At 39.5% G+C, this 23069-nt stretch overlaps 2 protein-coding genes across 2 annotated transcripts; one reads left to right on the forward strand and one right to left on the reverse strand.

The window, feature by feature from the left end:
- Positions 1–5874: 5874 nt before the first annotated feature.
- On the reverse strand, positions 5875–6915 carry LOC141665151 (uncharacterized). Its single transcript, XM_074471133.1, has 2 exons — positions 6563–6915; positions 5875–6502 (listed from the first exon to the last, which is right to left on the reverse strand). The coding sequence occupies exons 1-2, from the start codon at positions 6913–6915 to the stop codon at positions 5875–5877; spliced, it is 981 nt and encodes a 326-aa protein (XP_074327234.1).
- Positions 6916–19772: 12857 nt separating this feature from the next.
- LOC141664046 (uncharacterized) lies at positions 19773–22783 on the forward strand. The gene is made up of 3 exons (XM_074469906.1): positions 19773–19971; positions 20081–20384; positions 22445–22783. The coding sequence occupies exons 1-3, from the start codon at positions 19935–19937 to the stop codon at positions 22488–22490; spliced, it is 387 nt and encodes a 128-aa protein (XP_074326007.1). The 5' UTR covers positions 19773–19934; the 3' UTR covers positions 22491–22783.
- Positions 22784–23069: the final 286 nt, after the last annotated feature.

The raw sequence follows: 23069 nt of genomic DNA on the forward strand, positions 1-23069 counted from the left end.
CCTTTGAATGAACAGAAATATGTCGAACACTAGGGTCTCAACCAACCCATATCATACCATTGTCATGAAACTCATAACTATAAACCCAATTTCAAGTCCTATTGATCTTTTTAGATGTAACAACATCATTAGGCTGCTTGACTTTAGTCTCAACACAACACATAAAAGTTAAATGATTACAAGAGATAAAATTAAGCAACTTCATTTAACGGAGACTCCTATTCAGGTACCTGAGATTTCATGAAGTAAATTTCATTGAGAAGGTTTGGGATGGTTGGTGGTAGCCCAGCCAACCTACCACTCTTCTTGACCAAGATCTTTGTATACATATGCCCATCTGAATCAACACCAACTCTAGTAATTTTGTTGTTTGCCTTTAAAGTGGGTAGGCCAATAACCATACTACGACTACCTCTGGGAGCCGATGTAGTGGTATTTGCAGTAGAAACACATGTTGACTTACTCTTTCTCTTCCTACTCGAAGGTGAAACTGATTTGTGAGAGCTCACTCTCCTCCTCCTCTGTAATGTCAAGAGAAGAGTCAAAAGGGATTACCTACATCCAAAGGTTCTTCTGACTGTTGGAGCTGTTTTGGATATTATGGTTGATGCGGCTGCTGTAGCTGAGGCTCCTCATGATTCAATTTTCTGTCACAGCCTCTACATCAAAATCTACAAGGTCATCGTTGTCAAGATTGGCATCTTGGGCATCATGAAGTACATGTTCATCATCCAATATCACATCACACCCAAATAAGGGTCTCACTACATAAGGCACCATTTATCTATTGGACACAAAATCTTCATTGTAGTGTTCAACTTGCATATCGTATTATTTTCAACATTTTCCTCCCTAATTACACGTTCATCATCAGTTCTGTTGTTAACATTTTCTACGTGGCTCCCACCATCACGTGCTCTAGTTTGTTGTCTATGTCTCTTTGTATGACGCTGTTCTTTGTCCAACTTGTCGTTGCATTTTAGGAGTGAATGTCCAAAAGCCTTGCACAGGCTACAAGAATATGGAAATTATGAGTATTCAACTATCACTTTCATTTTTTCCTCCTCACTACGACTGTAAAGAACTGGCACCCACAGAAAGAAGGATCTCGGAGCTGAGTAAAAAAATTCAATCTGCACACAAGCAAATTTCAGAGGCTAAAAGTGACTGATAATTTCATCAAACTTAAGGGCCTTACCAATGAGGCCAACAATCATGGTAAGCCCATTATAAGGCCAACAAGGAACTTTGTCAATAACGTTTCTTTCGAAGTCATAGCTCTCCATCCATGGTTTTAATTACATACTTCTCCCTCCCAATTGAGCTGTCTTCTGTTGAAGTACAACCTTCATTTGTTCCACCGTATTGAATCTAAAGGAGAAATAGCTCTTAGAATTGTAGTACACATTGTGTAAGCTACCTCTCTTCAATAAATTCGTTGCCTTATCTTTAACAAATTTAAAGTCAAAACTACCTCCAATAAAATGAATAATGTAGCTAAAGTCACACTATTTTCGTGTCTCTAACAAGAACTCTCTAGGATGAATCAAATTTACCGATCCATCTTTATTGTAAGAGAAACCAGCTTTAGGCCTAGGTCTAGGTGAGTTATTAAGATTTGTTTGTTGAACCATTTTACTCCAAGTGACCAGTTTCTTCAGGTTTTCTTTGTTATCAGTATCCTCAGGATAAGTATTATGACCAATATTATTATAAACAAGGCTAAGTACCCCTTTTAAATAATAAAATCCGATTACAAATTTTTCAAAGATGTCTCACTAACCACGAATGTATTATCAATATCAACAATAGGAAAAGGGATAAAGGTACCTTGTGTAGTAGCAGCCTTGAAAACCAAAGTAACCTCATCTAGATAGCCTCCTTTATGGCTTCCTTAAGAGCTATCAGAAGCATCCCTGGTAGGACTATGGTCTTGACGAATAGATCTATTATTTAGAATAAGCTGAATCTGTTCCTGAATACGAGCAAGGGTTCTAATAGAATTGAAGTAACTGAATTGTATGTATATTTGTGAGTATATGTATACAGAGAATAAACTTGTGAAAGAAGAAAATGAAAATGATATATTTGATAAACTCAAAATGTAGAACTCATCAGTCTGTGATATTTATACAAAGTAGACAAGTCAAAAAAAATGTTGACTTATTTAAGTAACTAATTCTACTGAACTAATTCCATATGCTATTTTCTAAATTGGTCACCACTTGATTCTGTAGAACTTGTCGAATACTCTTCTTATACTGGATTTTAGTATCCATCATCAGCATGACACTATTGGCTTTTGCATCACCTGAAGACTCAGTCTTATTACTCCCCCCACAAGTTGGTATTACACAAGGATTGTGTAATCCTAACTTGGAACAAATAGACCAATGTGCAGAACTGCCAAGAGCTTTAGTGAAGTTATCAGCAAGCTATTTTTTAGTCAATATTTTGACTGGCAAAATGACCCCGGCTTGAACTTTTTCACGGATGAAATGACAATCCAGCTCAATGTATTTAGTACGAGCATGTTGAACTAGATTGGAAGATATGTCAATAGCAGCTTGATTATCACAGAAAATAGGAACAACTTAGTGACAAAAACTTATAAATCTGCAAGAAGATATTTAAGCCACATGATCTCAGTAGTTGTAATAGCAAGGGCACGATATTCTGCTTCTGCTGAACTTTATGAAACAACAGTTTGTTTCTTTGCCTGCCAAGAAATAAGAGCAGAACCCAGCTGGATACAATAGCCAGACACAGATCGACCAGTAAGAGTACATCCCCCCTAATCACTGTCACAAAACCCTTGCAAGTCCAAAGTATTAGTGGCAGGAAAAACAATCCCAGGCCTGCAGTACATTTGAGATATCGTAAAGTCCTGAATACACAAGCCAGATGCTTATCACGACATGCCTGCATAAATTGACTTAACAAATGCACTGGATAATTGATGTCTGGCCTAGTGAAAGTTAAATATAAGAGTTTTCCAACCAGACTCCTATAAAGAGAAGGATTCACAAGAAGATCACCAGATGTGGCATTGTCATAAAGTTTGGAATGCTGATCCAGCGGAATAGACAAAGGCTTGGAATCGAGAAGATTAGCTTGCTGCAACATATCAAGAATGGACTTCTTTTGACTAAGCATAACTCCTTTATCAGTCCGAGAAATCTCCAAACCCAAGTAGTATTTAGCCTCTCCTAGATCCTTAATACTAAACTTATCATTGAGAGCAGCCTTAAGAGAATGAATCATGGACAAATTATTACCAGTTACTAGTATGTCATCCACATACACCACAACCACAGTGAACATGGAATCAATCTTGTGTGTGAACAATGCATAATCTGTAAGTGATTGAGTAAAACCAAATGCAACCAGAAAATCGGATAGCTTCTCATTCCATTGCCGTGAAGCTTGTCTTAATCCATAAATGGATTTAATAAGTCGACAAACTAAACCAGCTGTTGTAGGAGAGAGCTTATAACCAAGAGGCAAATCCATGTAAACCTCTTCATAAAGGTCACCATGGAGAAATGCGTTATTAATATCCAACTGAAAAATAGTCCAGTTTTTAGAAGATGTTAAAGCAATGACAGCCTTAACAGTAACACCCTTAGCAACAGGAACAAATGTATCATGAAAATCAACACCTTCCTCTTGTGTATAGCCTTTAGCTACCAAACGTGCCTTGTATCTGTCTATTTCTCCATTGGCTAAAAATTTGATTTTATAAACCCATTTGCAACCTATTGTTTGCTTACCAGGTGACAAAGGTACGAGGGACCAGGTATGATTTGCTTCAAGTGCATCCAATTCTTTATTCATGGTGTCCACCCATTTAAGATCTAGAACTGCTTTAGCAAAAGTGGTAGGCTCCTTATAAAGATTTAGTTTTGCCATGAAAATACAGTACTGAGATATATAAGCATGAGATGAAAGAAAAGAATCCATGGGATACTTAGTCAGCACAACATTGGATGTAGAAGCAGGATCAATATAAGCAGGCAGTACATAATCTTGCCACCAAGATGGACGTGTTCTGCACCTAGTAGATTGACGGACTGGAATAACAAAGGGATCAGAGGATATAGTAACTAAGGTATCACTATCAGGAGGAGAAAAATGACAATCTGAATTAAAATTTGAAACAGAAAATTCAGCTGTAACATTAGAAGCTGCAGGAACACTGTCACTGAGAGTAGGATTACTATAAAAAAAGAATGCTGCTCTGTAGAACTTGTAACAGGCGGAATGTCAGGAGTAGAAGATGAATTCAACCAAGGTTGAATAAAGTGTGGATCTGCAGAATTAATTTCTGAAGACTCATTCAAGAAAGGGAAATTTGTCTCATGAAAGACAACATGTCTTGAGATAAAAATCTGCTTGGTCTCTAGATTGAGTAGTCTGTACCCTTTATGGCCATATGGATATCCCACAAAAATACATCGAATTGCTCGTGGAGCAAATTTATCTTAATCATGAATAGACGCATAGCATAAACACCCAAAAACCTTGAAAACTGTATAATCAGGATGAGTTTTATAAAGACAATAAAAAGGTGTTTTATTTTAGAAAACAAGAGTTGACAATCTATTAATAATATGTGTTGCTGTAAGCAAACACTCCCCTCAATATCATATGGGAAAACCTGATTGAAAATGCAAAGATCTGGCCACAGAAAGAAGCTGTCTATGCTTCCGCTCAACCCTGCCATTCAGTGCAGGTGTACCAACATAAGAAGCCTGTTGAAGCACCCCTTTAGAACCCAAGAAAGTAGTAAAGAAGTGATTGAAAAATTCAGTACCATGATCACTGCGAAATTGTTTGATAGGTGTCGAAAACTTGGTCTGAACAAAGGAAAAAAAATCCACAAGTTGCTTAAAGACATGTTGTTTAGTAGGCAACAAGAACGTCCACACGGATCTCGAATGATCATCCACTATTATGAGAAAATACTTACAATCAGTAGTCGTTTCATAAGCATAGGGCCCCAAAGATCAACATGAATTAAGTCAAAACAATGTGTAGCATGACTGGTACTCAGAGAGAATGAAAGCTTAGTTTGTTTGGAAATGGGACATATAGGACAAGATTTATTGTTCTCATCAGAAATATGAAGAGAAATATCTGGAATATGATGTAAAACTGATGATGAGGCATGACCTAATCTCATATGCCAAATGGCACTAAGATGCTTATCAGTTTTAACAGCATTAAGAACTGATGAAGAATCTGAAGAACTCTCTAACTGATAGAGCCCATTGTGTAAATGACCAGTGGAAAGAAGATTGGACTTTGTTTTATCCCAAAATACACAAGTATCAAGTAGAAAATCAACACAACCCCCAGTAGTTAAAGTTCATTTAGGAACAGAGAAAGATTATAAGAAAAATCCGGGATAAGGAACACATCTGTAAGATGAACTTTGGATATAATATCAATACTACTAGTGTGAGTAACAAGAACATTGTTTATATTTGGTAGCACCACATGAATAGGAGAAATTAACTGAATAATATCCTTTAAGAAAGAACTAGAGCAACACATATGATTTGTTGCCCCCGTATCAATTAACCAAGTGAATTTAGAGATAGCAGCAGAAGCATGATTAGATCGAGCAGTAACCATACCTTCTATATGATCCTCTGAACTCTTAATGTCTCTAGGTGAACCAACAAACATACTCATCATCTGGCTGAGCTGATTAATTTGTTGTTGCATTTGAGAAGCAGAAGAAGAATCTACTTAAGGACTAGATCCAGCTGCAAACACTTGATTAACTTTTGGTAAATTCCTGAACTGATTATTTGGAACTTGAACTGTTTGATCAGAAATACTAGACTCAGGCTTTTCTTTCTTCATCTAGTTTGGAGGATATCCAATTAATTTGTAACAATTCTCCCTTGTGTGTCCATTGAAATTGCAAAATGAACATTTTAAAACTGATCTAGTTTGTCCTGCAGAAACAGGAGCACCTTGCCCCAAGGGTTTGGTATTAATGAACATCTTGTTGTTATAATTGCTAATTGGTGTTGCACCATTGACAGCTGAATTCAACAAAGCTAAATGAGCACTTGAAGTTGCATCAGAAACATTAGAGTGAAAATCTTGTCTAGATTTCTCATCTTGCTTAACAAAGGCATAAGCCTGAGATACAGAAGGTAACAGATTCATCAAAAGAATTTGTCCACGAACAGCAGAATTACTGTAATGTAAACTGAGCAAAAACTGTAGCAATTTCCTCTTCTGATCTCTTTCAATCTGAATCTTATGAGCACCACAAACACAGCTAACTGTAGGCTCTAAAACAACATATTCATCCCATAAACCTTTTAATCTATGAAAATAAACTTCAATAGATTTATTTCCTTGCTCAATCGTGTGAATATCCTTCATCACTTGATAGATTCTATGACCACTAATTCCTGAAAATCTCTCAGCAAGTTCGTTCCAGACCTCACTAGCTGTAGTGACATAATTCAAACCATCACTAATATCTTCAGCAACCGAATTCAAAATCCAAGTGATTACTAAATCATTCACTCGTTACCATTGAGGATAAAGATGTGAATCTAGTGCAGGCTTCTCAAAGCTGCCATTAACTATGCCATACTTATTGCGAGCATTCAACACAATTTGCATAGATCTACTCCACGGAGCATAGTTATCTGGACCGACTAATTTCTTAGCAATTAGTACAAGTCCTGGATGATCATTGTTATGTAAATACAGAGGATGTAAATTGTTCTCTACACAATTAACATTATACAAAAGTTTCTCATGACTAGTCTCTCCAGACTTCTCATCAGTTTGATTAGCCTCAAGATCTGCTTCATTAGTTTTAGATGTAGAACTATTATTATGATTACCTTGAAGTACATCAGAAAAGCTATTACGCACCATGACTGTAAATCTAGGGTTTGAAGAACATAAAAATCGTAAAATAGCACAAATCAAGCTCGCGAGATCAATTAGAAAGCATCATAAAACGAAGTGACCTGAAGAAGATGAAGATCGAGATCGGAAAACGTACTGGTAAGCGGATCGAAGATCAGTCATGGAAGGCTCTGATACCATAATAGAATTGAAGTAACTAAATTGTATGTATATTTGTGAGTATATGCATACAGAGAATAAACTTGTGAAAGAAGAAAACGAAAATGATATGTTTGATAAACTCAAAATGAAAACTCATCAGTCTATGATATTTATACAAAGTAGACAAGTCAAACAGAATGTTGACTTATTTAAGTAACCAATTCTACTGAACTAATTCGGTAATTCCATATGCTATTTTCTAAATTGGTCACTACTTGATTCTGCACAACTTGTTTTATACTCTTCTTATACTGGATTTTAGTGTCCATCATCAGCATGCCACTATTGGCTTTTGCATCATCTGAAGACTCAGTCTTATTAGGTTCCCAGAGATAAAGGTTCTTGAAGTGCAACATCATTAGTGTAGAATGAGGCTTCCTTATGAACCACAATAACAAAATAATGAGACGAGGTACAAATGCAGCGCCAAATATAGTTTTGGCCAACCAAGTGTAAAAATTCTTCTGAGTTCATCGAACCGGAATGTTCTGAGTTTTCAATTTATGATGAAATGGAACAGATCAAGTGTGAGAGAACTTGGATCTGGAAGAGAATGAAAAGGGGATTCTGGAAGTACAATATATGTCGAGTGTGAATCAAAAACAAAGAAGGGACCTTGAAATGCTTTTTGGCCGAAAAAGTGATTGTTCGCTAGGCGGGAAGTAATTCTAGTGAGAAAGACGAATTCTCTCTCTAGAATATACATTTTTTAACTGAACTATAATAATCAGGTGTATAATAGTGGTGTATAATGCTACCTTGGTCCTATCGAGTTGTTTACATTTGTTGTGGATAAAAAACTAAGGTTATTACTTGCTGTATTTAATATTAAGATTCGGGAGCTCAAGGCCTTTAATGGCTGCTCTCGTGTTTCGTGACTCAATCTGTCTTTACGAGATGCCTACGTATCTCTGTGAATTAGAGAATCAAGCCAAAAAACGTCGTTCTGATTGATGGGGGTGAGACCCCTTATATAGATGTTGGGAGTCCTTGAATTGGACTTGGTATAGGAGACTTGGTGGGCAAGTCTCATAATTAGAATGGACTTTGGAGTCCTAGGTAGTAGGAAACTGATTCCTTATCCTTTTAGGTCCCCTTGAGGCTAATCTCCAAGGATTTATATCCTTATCGGGACTCTTTTCAACATCTGATTTGTCCCTTATTAATTAATTACGAAATTAATTAATAATCAGGGCTTTTGGACCTTTTTTATTCCATCAGGCCTGATCTGGTCCATCAGGCTTAACCTTTCTGGTCTGAATATCATATATCTTTTTATTGGGCCTAGCAGGCCACAGTTTGTACAATTAATGCAGTATTTATTATACAATCATAATTTATTTATCCCTATCATTTGCCCCCCAACTTTTGGGAAACATTGATTAGGTTTCGCAGAAGTTAAGTCTATTTGTTCCCTTACAGGGTTTCGTTTTTCCGTAAAGTGTGGAGCGACCTACACATTTATAATGAATTTTTCCTTTTATTCAGGAATTATCTTAATTTCCAGGAATTTTTCCCTTATTTCCGGGATTTTTCCCTTATTTTCTTGATTTTTCCCTAATTTTCTGGAATTTTTCCCTAATTTTCTGGGATTTTCCCTAATTTTCTGGGATTTTTCCCTAATTTTCTGGGATTTTCCCTAATTTTCTGGGATTTTCTGGGATTTTTCCTTATTTTCTGGAATTTTCCCTAATTTTCTGGGATTTTTCCTTATTTTCTGGAATTTTCCCTAATTTTCTACGATTTTTCCTTATTTTCTGGAATTTTCCCTATTTTCTGGATTCTTCAAATTTCCAGCCCTTTTTTCGACCAGGATCCTAGTCGAAATTTCGACCTGGATCCTAGTCGAAAATAGGGGCCAGCCTTGTCATCCTGGTCGAAGGAATTCGACTAGGATCCACGACCTGGAATTCGACCAGGATCCTAGTCGAAATTTCGACCTGGATCTAGGACCTGGAATTCGACCAGGATCCTAGTCGAAAATTCGACCTGGATCTAGGTCGAAAATTCCACCCCCCCTTTTTTTTTTTTTAGCTTCTTGTCATGAGCCTATCGACTAGGATTTCGACTAGGATTTCGACTAGGATTCTAGTCGATATTTCGACCTGAATCCTGTTCGAAAATTCCTTGATTTTCTTGTTTCCTGGTCGAAGGATTTCGACTAGGATCCACGACCTGGAATTCGACCAGGTACCTAGTCGAACTTCGACCTGGGTTTTTAATCCCCATTTTTTGAAAGATGCTTGGTTTATTCGACCTCATTCCTGGTCGAAGCTTCGACCTCAATTCAGTCCCGTTATTCCAGCTATTTTCGGGTGTCTGCTCGAAAGATTTCGGGCAGGATTCACGACCTGGAATTCGACCTGGATTCTGGTCTTTTTTACCCGTTATTTTCGGGTGTCTGCTCGAAAGATTTCGGGCAGGATTCACGACCTGGAATTCGACCTGGATTCTGGTCTTTTTTACCCGTTATTTTCGGGTGTCTACTCGAAAGATTTCGGGCAGGATTCACGACCTGGATTTCGACCTGGTTCCTGGTCTTTCACTAGCCTTCTTTATTTAGCTTTAATTTAGGGTATTGTATTTTCCAAATCCTAATTGGATTTGGGCCTGGCCTTTTTGTTGGGCCCTATAAAATTTTACTGAGCTTCTATTATTGGGCTTTTCAAATCTCATTGGGCCTCTTTTATTGGGCCTTTTCAAATCTTATTGGGCCTCTTTTATTGGGCTTTATCAAATATTGTTGGGCCTCTTTATTGGGCTTTGTCAAATATTACTGGGCCTTCTCATTGGGCTTTATCAAATATTGTTGGGCTTAACACACCCTGTTTAGAATGCCCTAGAATTCCTAGGTATATTCTGGAATGTTCTTTTTTCTGGGCCTCTTCTTATGGGCCTTTGTTCTTAATGGGCTTTTCGTCCCTTCAACTTCTTTTTCCTCCTATATAAAGGAATGAGGAAAGGCTATTACTCCTCACTTTCTCATTTCTTAATTTTCTTCTTTATCCTCCTGCTAAGATTCTCAGAGCAATAACAGCAAGTCGGAGCTCAAAGCCTTTTTCAGGAGTGCTTCTTTAGGTAAGATTCCTCCCTTTGCTTTTCGTTTCTATTTTTCCATTGTGTGCCATTTTAAGATAGCCTATTTACGTGCCTCATACTTTTTTCAGATGGCTGACAAAAGAATGACTCGTTTGGCCAAGATGAACGTGGCTAGAAAGTCCAATGATTTTCCTATTCGATCGAGGTATACTTCCTTAATCGACATGATCAACACTCGAGGGGACGAGTATCCGTCTGATGCGCATCTGGACGCGCACGATCATATCAGTGCTTTACGGGATCCCAAGGAGCTGGAAAAGTTGAGCAGCTGCTTCAAAATCAAGGAGCCTTTTAAGCTGGTTCTTGCGGGTCCGGACGACAGGGCCTGTCAGTGGAAGAAGGACGCGCTATGCGTCTATAGGGATACTCTGAGGGCAGGTATTAGACTCCCTTTTCATCCATTCATTCCTTTGCTACTGGCTGATGTGGGCATCAGCCCTTGCCAACTTCCCCCTAATTCCTGGAGGTTGATTCTGTGCTATCTGTCGCAATACGCCAAGCACAACGTCCCCACATCTGTTGCTGTCTTCAGGAAGATTTTTCAGTTCAAAAACAGCCCTGATAAAAGTCCGGGTTGGGTTTCTATCAACCAGCGCCCCACTATCCCCCATATCGTGAATGGGAAGTCCATCCCTGACAACAACTTGGGGTGGAAGAAAGATTTTTTGTTTGTTATTTGGGAAGGTGGAGATTGGGGCTCCCTGTTTCGATCATCCTTTGGGCTGGCCGTAAACGGGAGCCCGAATGACATAACTTTGTCTGAGGAGGAGGCTAGAGGTTTCAACCTCCTTACGCAAGACAACGGCACTTCCCATTGTTGGGACCTTATCCGGGAGACCGTCCTGGTAGAACGCGGCCTTTCGCCCGTTAATAAGAAAAGTAAGTTCCCTTTCTTATCTCCTTTATTTCCTGCACTTTTATTTCATTGATTTTCAACTGACTTTGTTTGTTGCAGTGACTGAGAAGATTGAGGAGGCTACCAAGCCGAAGGACCTGGAGACAACCAGGATGAAGAGGGCCGGGAAGATCTTTAAGGACCCTCGACTGGGTGACCGCTTCCCGGAGTTCTTTCTTCAGGCAACGGAGCCAGATGAGGAAGGCCCCAGCCAAGTTCTGCGCACCAAGCAGAGGCCAGGTGCCTATTTTTAACCTGCTTGGGGGATCCGGGGCAAGGACTCAATTGTGGGCAGCACGGCCCTGTCCAAGGAATGGTCTAAGCATTCCATTTCCCCGGTGGATTATCAAGATTTTGTCCTTCAACAGGACTTGGAGGGGAATGAGCTGTTTGGAGCCCAAGCTCTGGCGACGGTACGTACTTTACTTATGCCTTTTACAATTCTCTTTTCTTTCTTTTCTAAACCTTTGTTGTTTTCTCTTGCAGGCTAACGCCTATTTTTAAGGGGCAATTCACCAAGCCAATGCTTGGAAGGTTGGCCTGGAAGATGCCAACAAGAAGTTGGAGGAGGCCAATCAAAAAATTGAGGCCCTTGAAGCTCAATTGGCCTCTTCCACTTCTGACCTGGAGACGGCCCGGGCTGAAAATGTCATCTTGAAGGCGCAGAAGGAAAAAGCCTTTGATGGCTGGATGGACACTCAAGAATTCAAAGACTTGATGGTGGAGCATGACGCCCTTCTTCATCCTGTTAGCTATAAGGAAGGCTGGAACGCTGCTGTGGAGGCCATCCAGGATGAGTTTCCCGAGGTCCTTGAGCAGTCGCCCTTTCCTTGCCCAGTGCGGGTTCCAGAGCTTGGAGGTGTTACTGAAAAGCTTGCTGGCATGATCAAGGATGGAGAGGAGGAAGTTTCCTCCGAGGAGGAATTCGAGCCTGTCGCTAAGAAGGCCAGGGTGGAAGAATCTCCCAAAGCAGCGCCTCAATAGCCATCATCTCCTGCTGAGGGAACTTCTACAGGGACTTCGGAGGGGACGACCGAGACGTCCGAAGAAACGACTGAAACTTCCGAAGAGACTTCGGATAGTGGTTCTGAGGAATCTCAGCCTTCCAAGGCCTAGCTTTTTGTATATCTTCTTTTTGAACTTTATTTATATCAGAACTTGTTACCCTTCGGGGTTATGTTTTATACGTTGCTTTTCTTGCCTTTTTCTGTTTTAACTTTACAATCTTAATATGCATTTGAACCTTAAACATCCTTGGATTGAAATAATTTCAAGCTCTTTAATATGAAGTCTGGTTTTTCAAAACCTTACACAGCATGGGTTCGACCCTAATCAATAATAACTAGACATTGTAAATTCTACTGGAATATAAACCTATTTGTCACAATGACAAGTGAGAATCGTACTTAGCCTATCTTACACGTAGTAAACCTTCAGGTTTTGTGCATGCCAGGTCCTCGGGACTTCAAAACCATCCATAGTTTCCAGCTTGTAGGTTCCTCTACCCTGAACGCTCTTGACTCTGTACGGCCCTTCCCAATTTGGGGCGAGCTTTCCTTTCTGTCCAACACCAGAAGCCTCTATTTTTCTCAAAACTAGATCACCTTGTTTAAAAAACCTCTCTTTAACCCTTAAGTTGTAGTAGAATGAAGCTTTTTTTTGATATTCTACTATCTTTGCATGTGCTTTATCTCGCACTTCATCGATTAAATCCAGGGCTAACTTCTGCCCTTCTTCATTTTCTTTTTCATCAAAAGCCTGAATCCTTGGAGAGGAATGTGATATCTCCACGAGAACTACTGCTTCTGCCCCATATGCCAACATGAAAGGAGTTGCATCTGTCGTGACTCTACATGTAGTCCTATAGGCCCATAATATGGGAAGTATCTCATCCACCCAATTATTTCTTGACTTTTCGATCCTCTTCTTTAGTCCATCCAGGATTATCCGATTTGCTACCTCCGCTTGCCCATTGGCTTGCGGGTGAGCCATAGAGGTGAACCGTAACTCAATTTCATTTTCTTCGCAATACTTCTTAAATTCCTCGTTGTTGAATTGTGTTCCATTGTCAGTGACGAGGATACGGGGAATTCCATATCGGCACATAATGTTTTCCCACAGGAATTGTGCAACCTGCTTAGTTGTGATTTTGGCCAAAGGTTTGGCTTCGATCCACTTGGTGAAATAATCAATGGCTACAATCAGAAACTTCCTTTGTGCTGTGGCCATAGGAAAAGGCCCTAGAATATCCATCCCCCACATAGCAAAGGGAATAGGTGAGTTGATAGAGGTCAGCATCTCGGGGGGTTGTCTGGCGACTGGTGCATGCTTCTGACAGCGATCACACTTCTTTACATATTCTTTGGCATCAGCCATCATTTCTGGCCAATAGAAGCCTAAACGGGTTATCTTATGAGCCAAGGCCCTGCCCCCCAAGTGTTGCCCACAAATACCTCCATGCACTTCCTCAAGAGCTAAGCGTGCCTCATCGGGCCTGAGACACCTCAAGTAAGGAACCACGAAAGATCTTTTATATAGAATCCCATCTATCAAAGAGTACCTTAGTGCTCGAACAGTTAACTTCCGTGCCTCAATTGCATCGCTTGGCAACCAACCGGTCTGAATGTGAGCCTTGATGGGATCAATCCATGACGTCCCCAAGCCTACGGGAGCCACAAGCTTAACATCTATGCTTCGTGTCTTCAAAACACGGAAGTACACACTTCCTGAACTTTCTTCAATCTCAGATGAAGCAAACTTTGATAGCGCATCTGCTTTAGCATTTTCTTCCCTTGGAATGTGTTCAACATGGCATTCATTAAATTGGGTCATCACAGCCCTTACTAGGCGAACATACTTAGCCATCGTATCATCCCTTGCCTCAAATTCTCCCTTTACCTGGGATATGATCAACTTCGAGTCTCCACGGACCTTTAAGTTTTTGACTCTAAGTGTCCCAGCTAGACCAAGGCCATCAATCAGGGCTTCATACTCTGCCTCATTGTTTGTGGTTGGGAAGTCTAGCTTCATGGCATACTCAATTAAGAATCCATCAGGGCTTTGCAAAACCAACCCTGCTCCACTGGAATTTGTTTTTGATGCTCCATCAAAATAGAGAACCCAATATTCTTTCTCCTTGTCCCCATTGTCGACTCCCTTGTCTTGAGGTATGGTATCTTCCTGCCCCCCGACTTCTTGGTTGGGTATGGTACATTCCACCACGAAGTCAGCTAGTGCCTGGGCTTTTATGGCCGTACGTGGCTTATACTTGAGATCGAACTCTCCCAACTCTATTGCCCACTTAATCAGTCTCCCACTTGCCTTGGGAATGTGAATGATATTTCTCAGTGGCTGATTTGTTAGCACTTCAATTTGGTGAGCTTGAAAATAAGGACGCAGCTTTCTTGAAGCCATTACCAAGGCTAAAGCGAATTTCTCAATGGCTGAATAATTCAACTCAGCACCATGCAAAATTTTGCTGACATAGTATACGGGTTTCTGGACTTTCAGTTCCTCCTTAACCAACACGGCGCTCAAGGCGCTCTCTGAAACAGCCAAGTACAAGAATAAAACTTCATTCAGAACTGGCTTGGCCAACAATGGGGCCTGGCCCATATACTTCTTTAACTCTTCAAATGCCTTATGATTTTCCTCACTCCATACAAAGTCTTTGATGTTCTTTAGTGACTTGAAAAATGACAAGCACTTGTCTCCTGACTTGGAGATGAATCGTCCTAACGCAGCAACCCTTCCTGTGAGCTTCTGAACATCCTTGACAGTTTTGGGGGGTTCCATGTCCAGGATTGCCTTTATTTAATCGGGATTTGCCTCAATTCCCCTCTTCGAGACCATCAATCCCAAGAATTTTCCAGATCCTACTCCGAAAGCACACTTCGTCGGATTCAACATCATCTTGTGGTACCTCAGGACCTCAAAAGCTTCCCTTAAATGGGCTATATGATCAGTCTTTACTAGACTCTTGACTAACATGTCATCAACATAGACTTCCATAGTCTTACCAATAAGATCCTTAAAAATTCTATTCACCAACCTTTGATAGGTGGCTCCTGCATTCTTGAGACCAAACGCCATAACAAGATAACAATAAATACCAAAGTCAGTGATAAATGATACCTTTGGAATGTCATCCTTATGCATTTTGATCTGGTTGTATCCGCTAAACCCATCCATGAAACTCAGCATCTCATGTCCAGCGGTGGCATCAATCAAAGTATCAATTCTAGGCAGCGGAAAACAGTCTTTGGGGCATGCATCATTCAGATCGGTGAAGTCTATACACATCCTCCACTTTCCATTAGCCTTCTTCACCATTACAGGGTTTGCTAACCACTCCGGAAATTGAATCTCCTCAATGAAACCAGCCTCTAAGAGCTTTTCCACTTCCTGCTTTATAGCCTCTTGTCTTTCCGGGGCAAAATTTCTTTTCTTTTGTTTCACTGTCTTCCGGCTTGGATCTACGTTTAGCTTGTGAGTAATTAACTCCGGGTCTATGCCTGGCATATCAACTGCTGACCATGCAAACACATCACTATTTTCTTGCAAAAATTTCACTAACTTCCCTCTAAGGGGCTCCTCTAATGTGGCTCCAATGAAAGTCGTCCTCTCAGGATTCTCGGGGTCTAAAGGAACCGAGACCAATTCTTCTGCTGGCCTTCCTCTATTCTCATCATTTTCTCGAACATCCATATCTTCAATAGGAAGAACCTGCCCCCCGACTCCATCTGCCCTCAAAGAGGGCACATAACAGCTTCTAGCCATTTTTTGATCTCCTCTTTCTTCTCCAATCCCGTTTCGGGTGGGAAACTTCATGACTGAATGGTAGGAAGAGGGGACTGCCTTGAAGGCATGTATCCCTGTTCTCCCCATGATAGCATTATAAGTTGAACTAGCCTTTACCACCACGAAATCCAGCATCTGCGTTGCTTGCCTTGGCTCCGTACCTATGGTGGTTGGCAATTTGATTATCCCTTCCACAGGACATTCTACTCCAGCAAATCCATATATCGGCATGTCGGTTGGTGTTAACTGGGAGTCGTTATACCCCATCCTTAGAAAGGTGTCGTGGAGCAAGATATCCACAGAAGCACCATTATCCACAAGGACCCTCTTAACCGGGCTATTTCCTATTATTGGTGTTATGACCAGCGGGTCGTCATGGGGAAACTTCACACCCTCTAGGTCGGAATCATCAAAAGCCAATGTTACTTCTGTCCTGGCCCTCTTCGGGGCTTCTCCAACAATATGCATAACCTCTCTAGTATATGCCTTTCTGGAATTTTTGGACAATCCAACAGCAGTTGGACCTCCAAAGATCGTGTTTATCACAGGCCCTCGAGGTCTCGGCCCTCCATAAATGGTGTTTATAACTGGTCCTCTAGGCTGGGGGTTTCTCCCCTGATCGTCTTGGTCCCTCCTACGATCTTCAAAGTTCTTCCTTCCATTATTATTTCTGTCCCCTCCATCTCCAGTATACTTGTTTAATCTTCCTTTTCGAATCAAAAACTCAATTTCATCTTTCAATTGCCTACATTCATCGGTGTCATGGCCAACATCTTTGTGAAACCTGCAATACTTGCCCTTATCTAGCTTGGCGGGATCAGCCTTCAAGGGCTTAGGCCAGCGAATATCTCTGTCTTTCTCAATCTCCATCAAAATCTGACTTCTGGGAGCATTCAGCTTAGCGTATTCAGTGAACTTTTGCCCAGGTCCTCCCTTCTTGGGGGTTGAATCAGGGTTTTGTTCGGTTCTAGGATATTTGTCCTTAGCGATATACTCCAAATCAGTTTTTCGTTTCTTGCCTCCAGTGGGCTCATTACTTACTACGGTCTTCCTCATACTTTCTTCAACCTTGATATACTTCCCTGCCCTCTCTTGGAGCTGCAACATGCTCTCAGGGGGTCGTTTGGCCAAAGACATCTTGAAAAACTCATCCCTAGTTCCTTGTTGTAGTGCTATCATGGCTACCTTATCATCAAGGTCTGGGACTTTTAAAGCCTCCTTTGTAAAACGATTCAGGTATTCTCTTAAGGATTCCTTAGCTCCCTGCACAAGACTCATAAGAGATGCTGAACTTTTCTCATGGACTCTTCCACTGATGAATTGCTTAATAAAAGCCTGACTTAATTCTCTGAATGATCCAATAGAATTTGGGGGTAGGCGACTATACCATCTTTGAGCCATTCCCGACAGGGTTTGAGGGAAGGCCCGACATTTTATAGCATCATTCACGGGTTGCAGCAGCAGTGCATTAGAGAATGTCCTAACATGATTAGCGGGGTCTCCAGTGCCATCATAGGCTTTGATAGTGGGCATCTTGAATTTCCTTGAGATATGGGCATTCATTATCTCTTCTGTGAAGGGTGGAGTTGGATCATCAGGATCTCCAAGGGGAAGGAGATTACTTGGATCAGTTCTTGGGACAGCAGCCCTTCTTCTTACCGGACCATCCAGGTCTATGATAGGAGGAGGATTTCTCCCCCTAGGAGGTATGTGGGGTCTGGTGGCTTGGTGAGCCTCCAAATCACGCCTCAGCCTTTGGATTTCAGCCTCATGAGCCCTGATCTTTTCCTGCACTTCTTGGGGATTCGCCCCTGGGGTGCTTTGGGGGCGTTGCCTTCCATCGGCCATTGGCTCTTTTCCAGGACGCCTCCTTCTTGGGGCCACTTCATCATCCGAAGATTCAGAGTCTCTCTCAGTGTATGGACCAGAAAATTCCCGATCCTCAGGGATAGGATCCAAACCTCGTATATAGGGGGGCGACCGCCCTCGTGCTTCGCTTCGCCCAGCATATCCGCTTCCTCCAACCTCAGGGTGAAGGGGCATCCCATAAGGGGGGTTAGTAGTAACAATAGTTGAATATTCATACCCGACGGGTCGAGAATTCACTGGTATATGTATTTGTTGAACTTGAGGATTCGTACCTTGAATCAGGGGAGTTGTCCCTTGTAGCTGGGGTTGAGTTGCCCCTGTCTGGGTTTCCTCCTGAGTAGATGCATAAGTTGAATGGGGAGGAACCTCCACGGTTGATGAAATCACCTGGGTTGTCTCTAATGGTGTTCCTTCCTCTAGAGTTTCAATTGTTCTCCGTGTTCTCGCCATGGTTGTTGTTGTGCTTCCCACAGACGGCGCCAAATGTTGTGGATAAAAAACTAAGGTTATTACTTGCTGTATTTAATATTAAGATTCGGGAGCTCAAGGCCTTTAATGGCTACTCTCGTATTTCGTGACTCAATCTGCCTTTACGAGATGCCTACGTATCTCGGTGAATTAGAGAATCAAGCCAAAAAACGTCGTTCTGATTGATGGGGGTGAGACCCCTTATATAGATGTTGGGAGTCCTTGAATTGGACTTGGTATAGGAGACTTGGTGGGCAAGTCTCATAATTAGAATGGACTTTGGAGTCCTAGGTAGTAGGAAACTGATTCCTTATCCTTTTAGGTCCCCTTGAGGCTAATCTCCAAGGATTTATATCCTTATCGGGACTCTTTTCAACATCTGATTTGTCCCTTATTAATTAATTACGAAATTAATTAATAATCAGGGCTTTTGGACCTTTTTTATTCCATCAGGCCTGATCTGGTCCATCAGGCTTAACCTTTCTGGTCTGAATATCATATATCTTTTTATTGGGCCTAGCAGCCCACAGTTTGTACAATTAATGCAGTATTTAATTATACAATCATAATTTATTTATCCCTATCAACATTACTTTTCGACACGCTTTTCAATACTCATTTAAAGTATAGTTTTATAATATTTTTTAAATTTTTTTTCTGAAGAAAAGTTTAATGTTTAAACTTTTATTCAAAAAAAAATAAAAAAAAATATATTATGAAATTATAATTTATAGAAGTCTCGAAATGCGTGCAAATAGTAAACGTAAACATCCCAGTGGGACGGAGGGAGTATGTATATAGGTAATCCATTCTTTTGATATTTCGTACATAAACATCAGATTTTACTAATCAAATAATTAGAACCGTTAGATTTTAGTATGAAAAACATACACTGTCGAATTTTTCAGGTTCGAATCTAATCTAAGTATATTGAATTAAACATTGGTTTTAATATTTTTAAGATACAAAAAATTGTACATGATTCAAATGTGAGCAGCCTCTTATTATTTTATACCAATTATCCTTTATCAGAATAAGATAATACTTTTTAATCACTTAATTTTTAATATTTTATTACTTACACTAAAAATTTATTAAAATTATATATAATACAAATAAAAATTAAAAATATTATTAACGTGCCCGGGACGGGTTGTAGCTAGTAAATACTCACTCGGTCTCACCCAATTGTTATCATTTCTGAGAGAGTGTACGACTTGCATTTTAAAATGAATAAAAAATATAGTTTTATAATTTTCTTAAAAAAATTATTTTTCTGAATAATAAAAGAATGTTTATATTTTTATTCGGAAAAAGAAAATTTTAAAATAAAATTATACTTTCTATATATCTTAAAATGCGTGTGAGACATTTTTTTAGAAACATTAACAATTGAGACAATGCGTGTGTCAGACATTTTTTAAAAATAATAACAATCGAGAAGAACGGACCAAGAAGTAATTAACTATGTTTTGGCTTTGCACGCTAATTGCTAACCATGCAAGAGAGACTCATTTATATTTGTTTTATTTATCAATCCCCTATAAAATGAAGTGCAGCCAAATCACATGATTTAGAAGGTGGAAGTTGAGGATACAAACTCCTCCCCCACCCTCGTACCAAATCTCTCATCACAAACCCATATATCTTCTTAATCCTTTCTCAAATATTACAATCAACAGATTATTTAATCATGAGTTATCCTCCGGTTGGAAATCCTCCCACTCAAGGTTAATTTCACTTCTTGATCATTTCTTTTTTAAAATATATAAATGTTTTCTGTGTTGATCCATAGTGAGGTTTTTGTTAATTATTTTTATTGATGTTATGCATGTATAGGTTATCCTCAACCAGATCAACCTAAAGATGGACAGCAATCTAAAGATGGATATCCACCTCAACAAGGTTACCCTCAACAAGGTTACCCTCCTCCACAAGGATACCCTCCACAAGGTTATCCTCAACCAGGTTATCCACCACAAGGGTATCCTCAACAAGGGTATCCTCCTCAGGGTTATCCTCCACAAGGGTATCCTCCTCAGGGTTATGCACCTCAGGGTTATCCTCCTCAGGGTTATGCTCCTCAATATGCTCCTCCACCCCAGCAGCAGCAAAAGCAAAGCGGCGGGTTCATGGAAGGATGGTAAGTCTCTTCAATATTCATTTTGTCCCTTCAAAATTTTAGAAATTTTGGTAGATTGCGGAAAATTAGTAAAAAAAAAGAGTATTTGGACCCCTGGGCATTTTGAATCCTGGTTCGGCCACAATATGTGTGTGCGCACACACATTGCATGCATGATTGGTTTTTTTGCGGAAATCTGGGTAGAATATATGAATGTATGATCTTAGTTAGAGATGGGATCGTCTGGGTTGTGAAAGGGTCAATCCGGTTGGTACATAGGGTGTTAACTGTACTAAGTATTCGTCAATGACAATGAAGATATAAAATATTATCTGAAATATTGAATAATTACAGGTTGGTCTTTTAAAATTGCCCACTTGACAGTTTAATACCTGGTCGCAATTTGTTCACTGTGTCATTAGTTTTATTTTTGTGATCCACTTGATTTAATTATTTTTAGTTGATGAGATAGTCTACCAATAATTGTGTGTATATATATCCTTAGTACTTTCATTGATCTAGCTGTTGTCATGCCGCCCTTAGTTGTCTTTTGTTAGTTTTTAGACATTTTGGTATCATGTGTGATGTTCCTTTAACAGAAAGAGCTTGGATCTCACTAGTTGATTAAATTAGGGTGCTTTGCATCTTTAGGGTTGAGATTTAGAAGGGGTGTAAAAGGTAGATACTGATTTGAGTTTAAATCAAAAAAGAAAAGTACTTGAAATGTGTTATTTTCGGTGATTACCACTCTCTACGTTGTGTTAAGTAATCAATCACACTAAAATCTTCTTATGGTGTCAGAGGATTTGAGTTTAAATCAAAAAAGATAAGTACATGAAATCTGTTATTTTCGGTGATTACCACTCTCTACGGTGTGTTATGTAACCAATCACATTAAAATCTTAAGGTGTCGGGGATTTGAGTTTAAATCAAAAAAGAGAAGTACATGAAATCTGTTATTTTCGGTGATTACCACTCTCTACGTTGTGTTATGTAACCAATCGCACTAAAATCTTAAGATGCGAGAGGAAGGTCCCAACACGGTCTTATACCACTTAACACTCGCTTAATTTAGATTAAATATATGGGGTGCGAAGACTCGACGTAAACCTGGCTCTGTTGTTTTAAACTGTCATTTAAAGTGTCATAGTAAGGCCCCAACAAGATCTTATACTACTTAACATGTTGTAGTTAATAATCAAATTACACTATACAGTTTGTCCGAGAAGTTGACGATGTTGCAAACTTCTTTCCACAAGTTAATCGTAATATGGTGTTGTCATAGACTCAAGATCATATATTACTCTCAAACTAAGCATACTCCCACCCTGCCCCTCCTCTTGGTCAAAACACCAAATTACTGCCATAATTCAGCCAAATCTGCAATGTTCTTAAATCCTGATAAAGTTATAATGGAGGCAATAAAGTTTAGTGTTTGTTTGCTATCAACTGTTCATTTTTTATTCATATTTAAAGTTTTTTGTTTTATTACTTGTACATTGTTACATCCCACAGCTAAAACAAGTACCTTAGTGATTTCTGCCACTTGGTTTGGAACTAAGGGATAATCACGAGGATGTTTTGGAATATAACAGCTGTAAATGTGCTCAGCCATGTAATGATCATGTTTTCGTAATATGCTGTTGTCGTAGACTCAAGATCACACATTGCTCTCAAACTAAACATACTCAGGAAATCCCGCTCTGCCCCTACTCAGTCAAAACACCAAATTGTTGTCATTTTAACAGATATAATACGCAAATAAAGAAACCAGTTTACTGTAATGTTCTGAAATCGTTTTTTTCAATAACTTACATTCTGAAATCTTGGTATAGTTATAATCGAGCGAATAAAGTTTGGTGTTTGTTTGCTACCTATTGTTCATTTTTAATTCATATAATGTGAAATCTTGTTTTATTCCTTGTGCATTGTTGTATCCCACAGCTAAACAACCTTGGTGATTTCTGCCACCTAGTTTCAAACTAAGAGATTATAACAAAGATGTTTTGGAATATAACAGCTATTCTCATGTGCACAGCAATGTCATGTTTTAATTCTAACTAACCTAATGAACTATGCAGTTTGGCTGCACTTTGCTGTTGTTGTCTCCTTGACGCTTTCTTTTGATGAGAATCTGCAACAAAAAAGCTTTCATTATTCGAAGAATTTGTTTTCAGAAGAGTCCTCTGTCTATACCTCTACCTTGATTAGATAACTTGCACTTTGACCTGGAAATTATTTCTGGGTGCTGTTTCTTGTTGTTGGTCTCTGCTCTTAGTTTGGGTTGAAATAGGTTTGTAAATTCTCAAAGAATACTGTACTTTAATGTATGGGATTAGAAACGCACTTGCTGCGACTTCTTCTTGCTGCAGTTGAACTGTTTTTGTGTGATTTTAATAATGGGGAATGATCCTTTGTAATTCATGTCTTTTTTTCTACCTGTTTGAAATGTTCACATATCAGCGTTTCACGTGAAGAAAGTTGTTTTCATTTTTGTGAAGTTTCACGCTTGTTGCTGAGTGCACTCAGATTGATAATGTTTTAAGCTACATAACCGTGTGCTTTACTGTTTATTCAGGAAACTTGATTAGCGAGTTTGATCTCGTTCTTGAATTCTTCTCTCTGTAAAGAGATTTCCAATCCGATAGTAAAAAACAAGATAACTGGATATAGATATAACTTTGAATCACATTTCGATTGATCATA

Source organism: Apium graveolens, chromosome 6, assembly GCF_009905375.1.
Source record: "Apium graveolens cultivar Ventura chromosome 6, ASM990537v1, whole genome shotgun sequence".
Lineage (NCBI taxonomy): Eukaryota > Viridiplantae > Streptophyta > Magnoliopsida > Apiales > Apiaceae > Apium > Apium graveolens.

Bases quoted from the DNA above. Each gene is read 5' to 3' on its own strand.
- LOC141665151 (XM_074471133.1), bottom strand. From the start codon at position 6,915: ATGGTGCGTAATAGCTTTTCTGATGTACTTCAAGGTAATCATAATAAT. The intron at 6,503-6,562 runs GTAACGAGTGAA...TGAAGATATTAG, and splicing joins TCACATCTTTATCCTCAATG to TGATGGTTTGAATTATGTCA.
- LOC141664046 (XM_074469906.1), top strand. From the start codon at position 19,935: ATGAGTTATCCTCCGGTTGGAAATCCTCCCACTCAAG. The intron at 19,972-20,080 runs GTTAATTTCACT...ATGCATGTATAG, and splicing joins TGGAAATCCTCCCACTCAAG to GTTATCCTCAACCAGATCAA. The intron at 20,385-22,444 runs GTAAGTCTCTTC...TGAACTATGCAG, and splicing joins GGCGGGTTCATGGAAGGATG to TTTGGCTGCACTTTGCTGTT.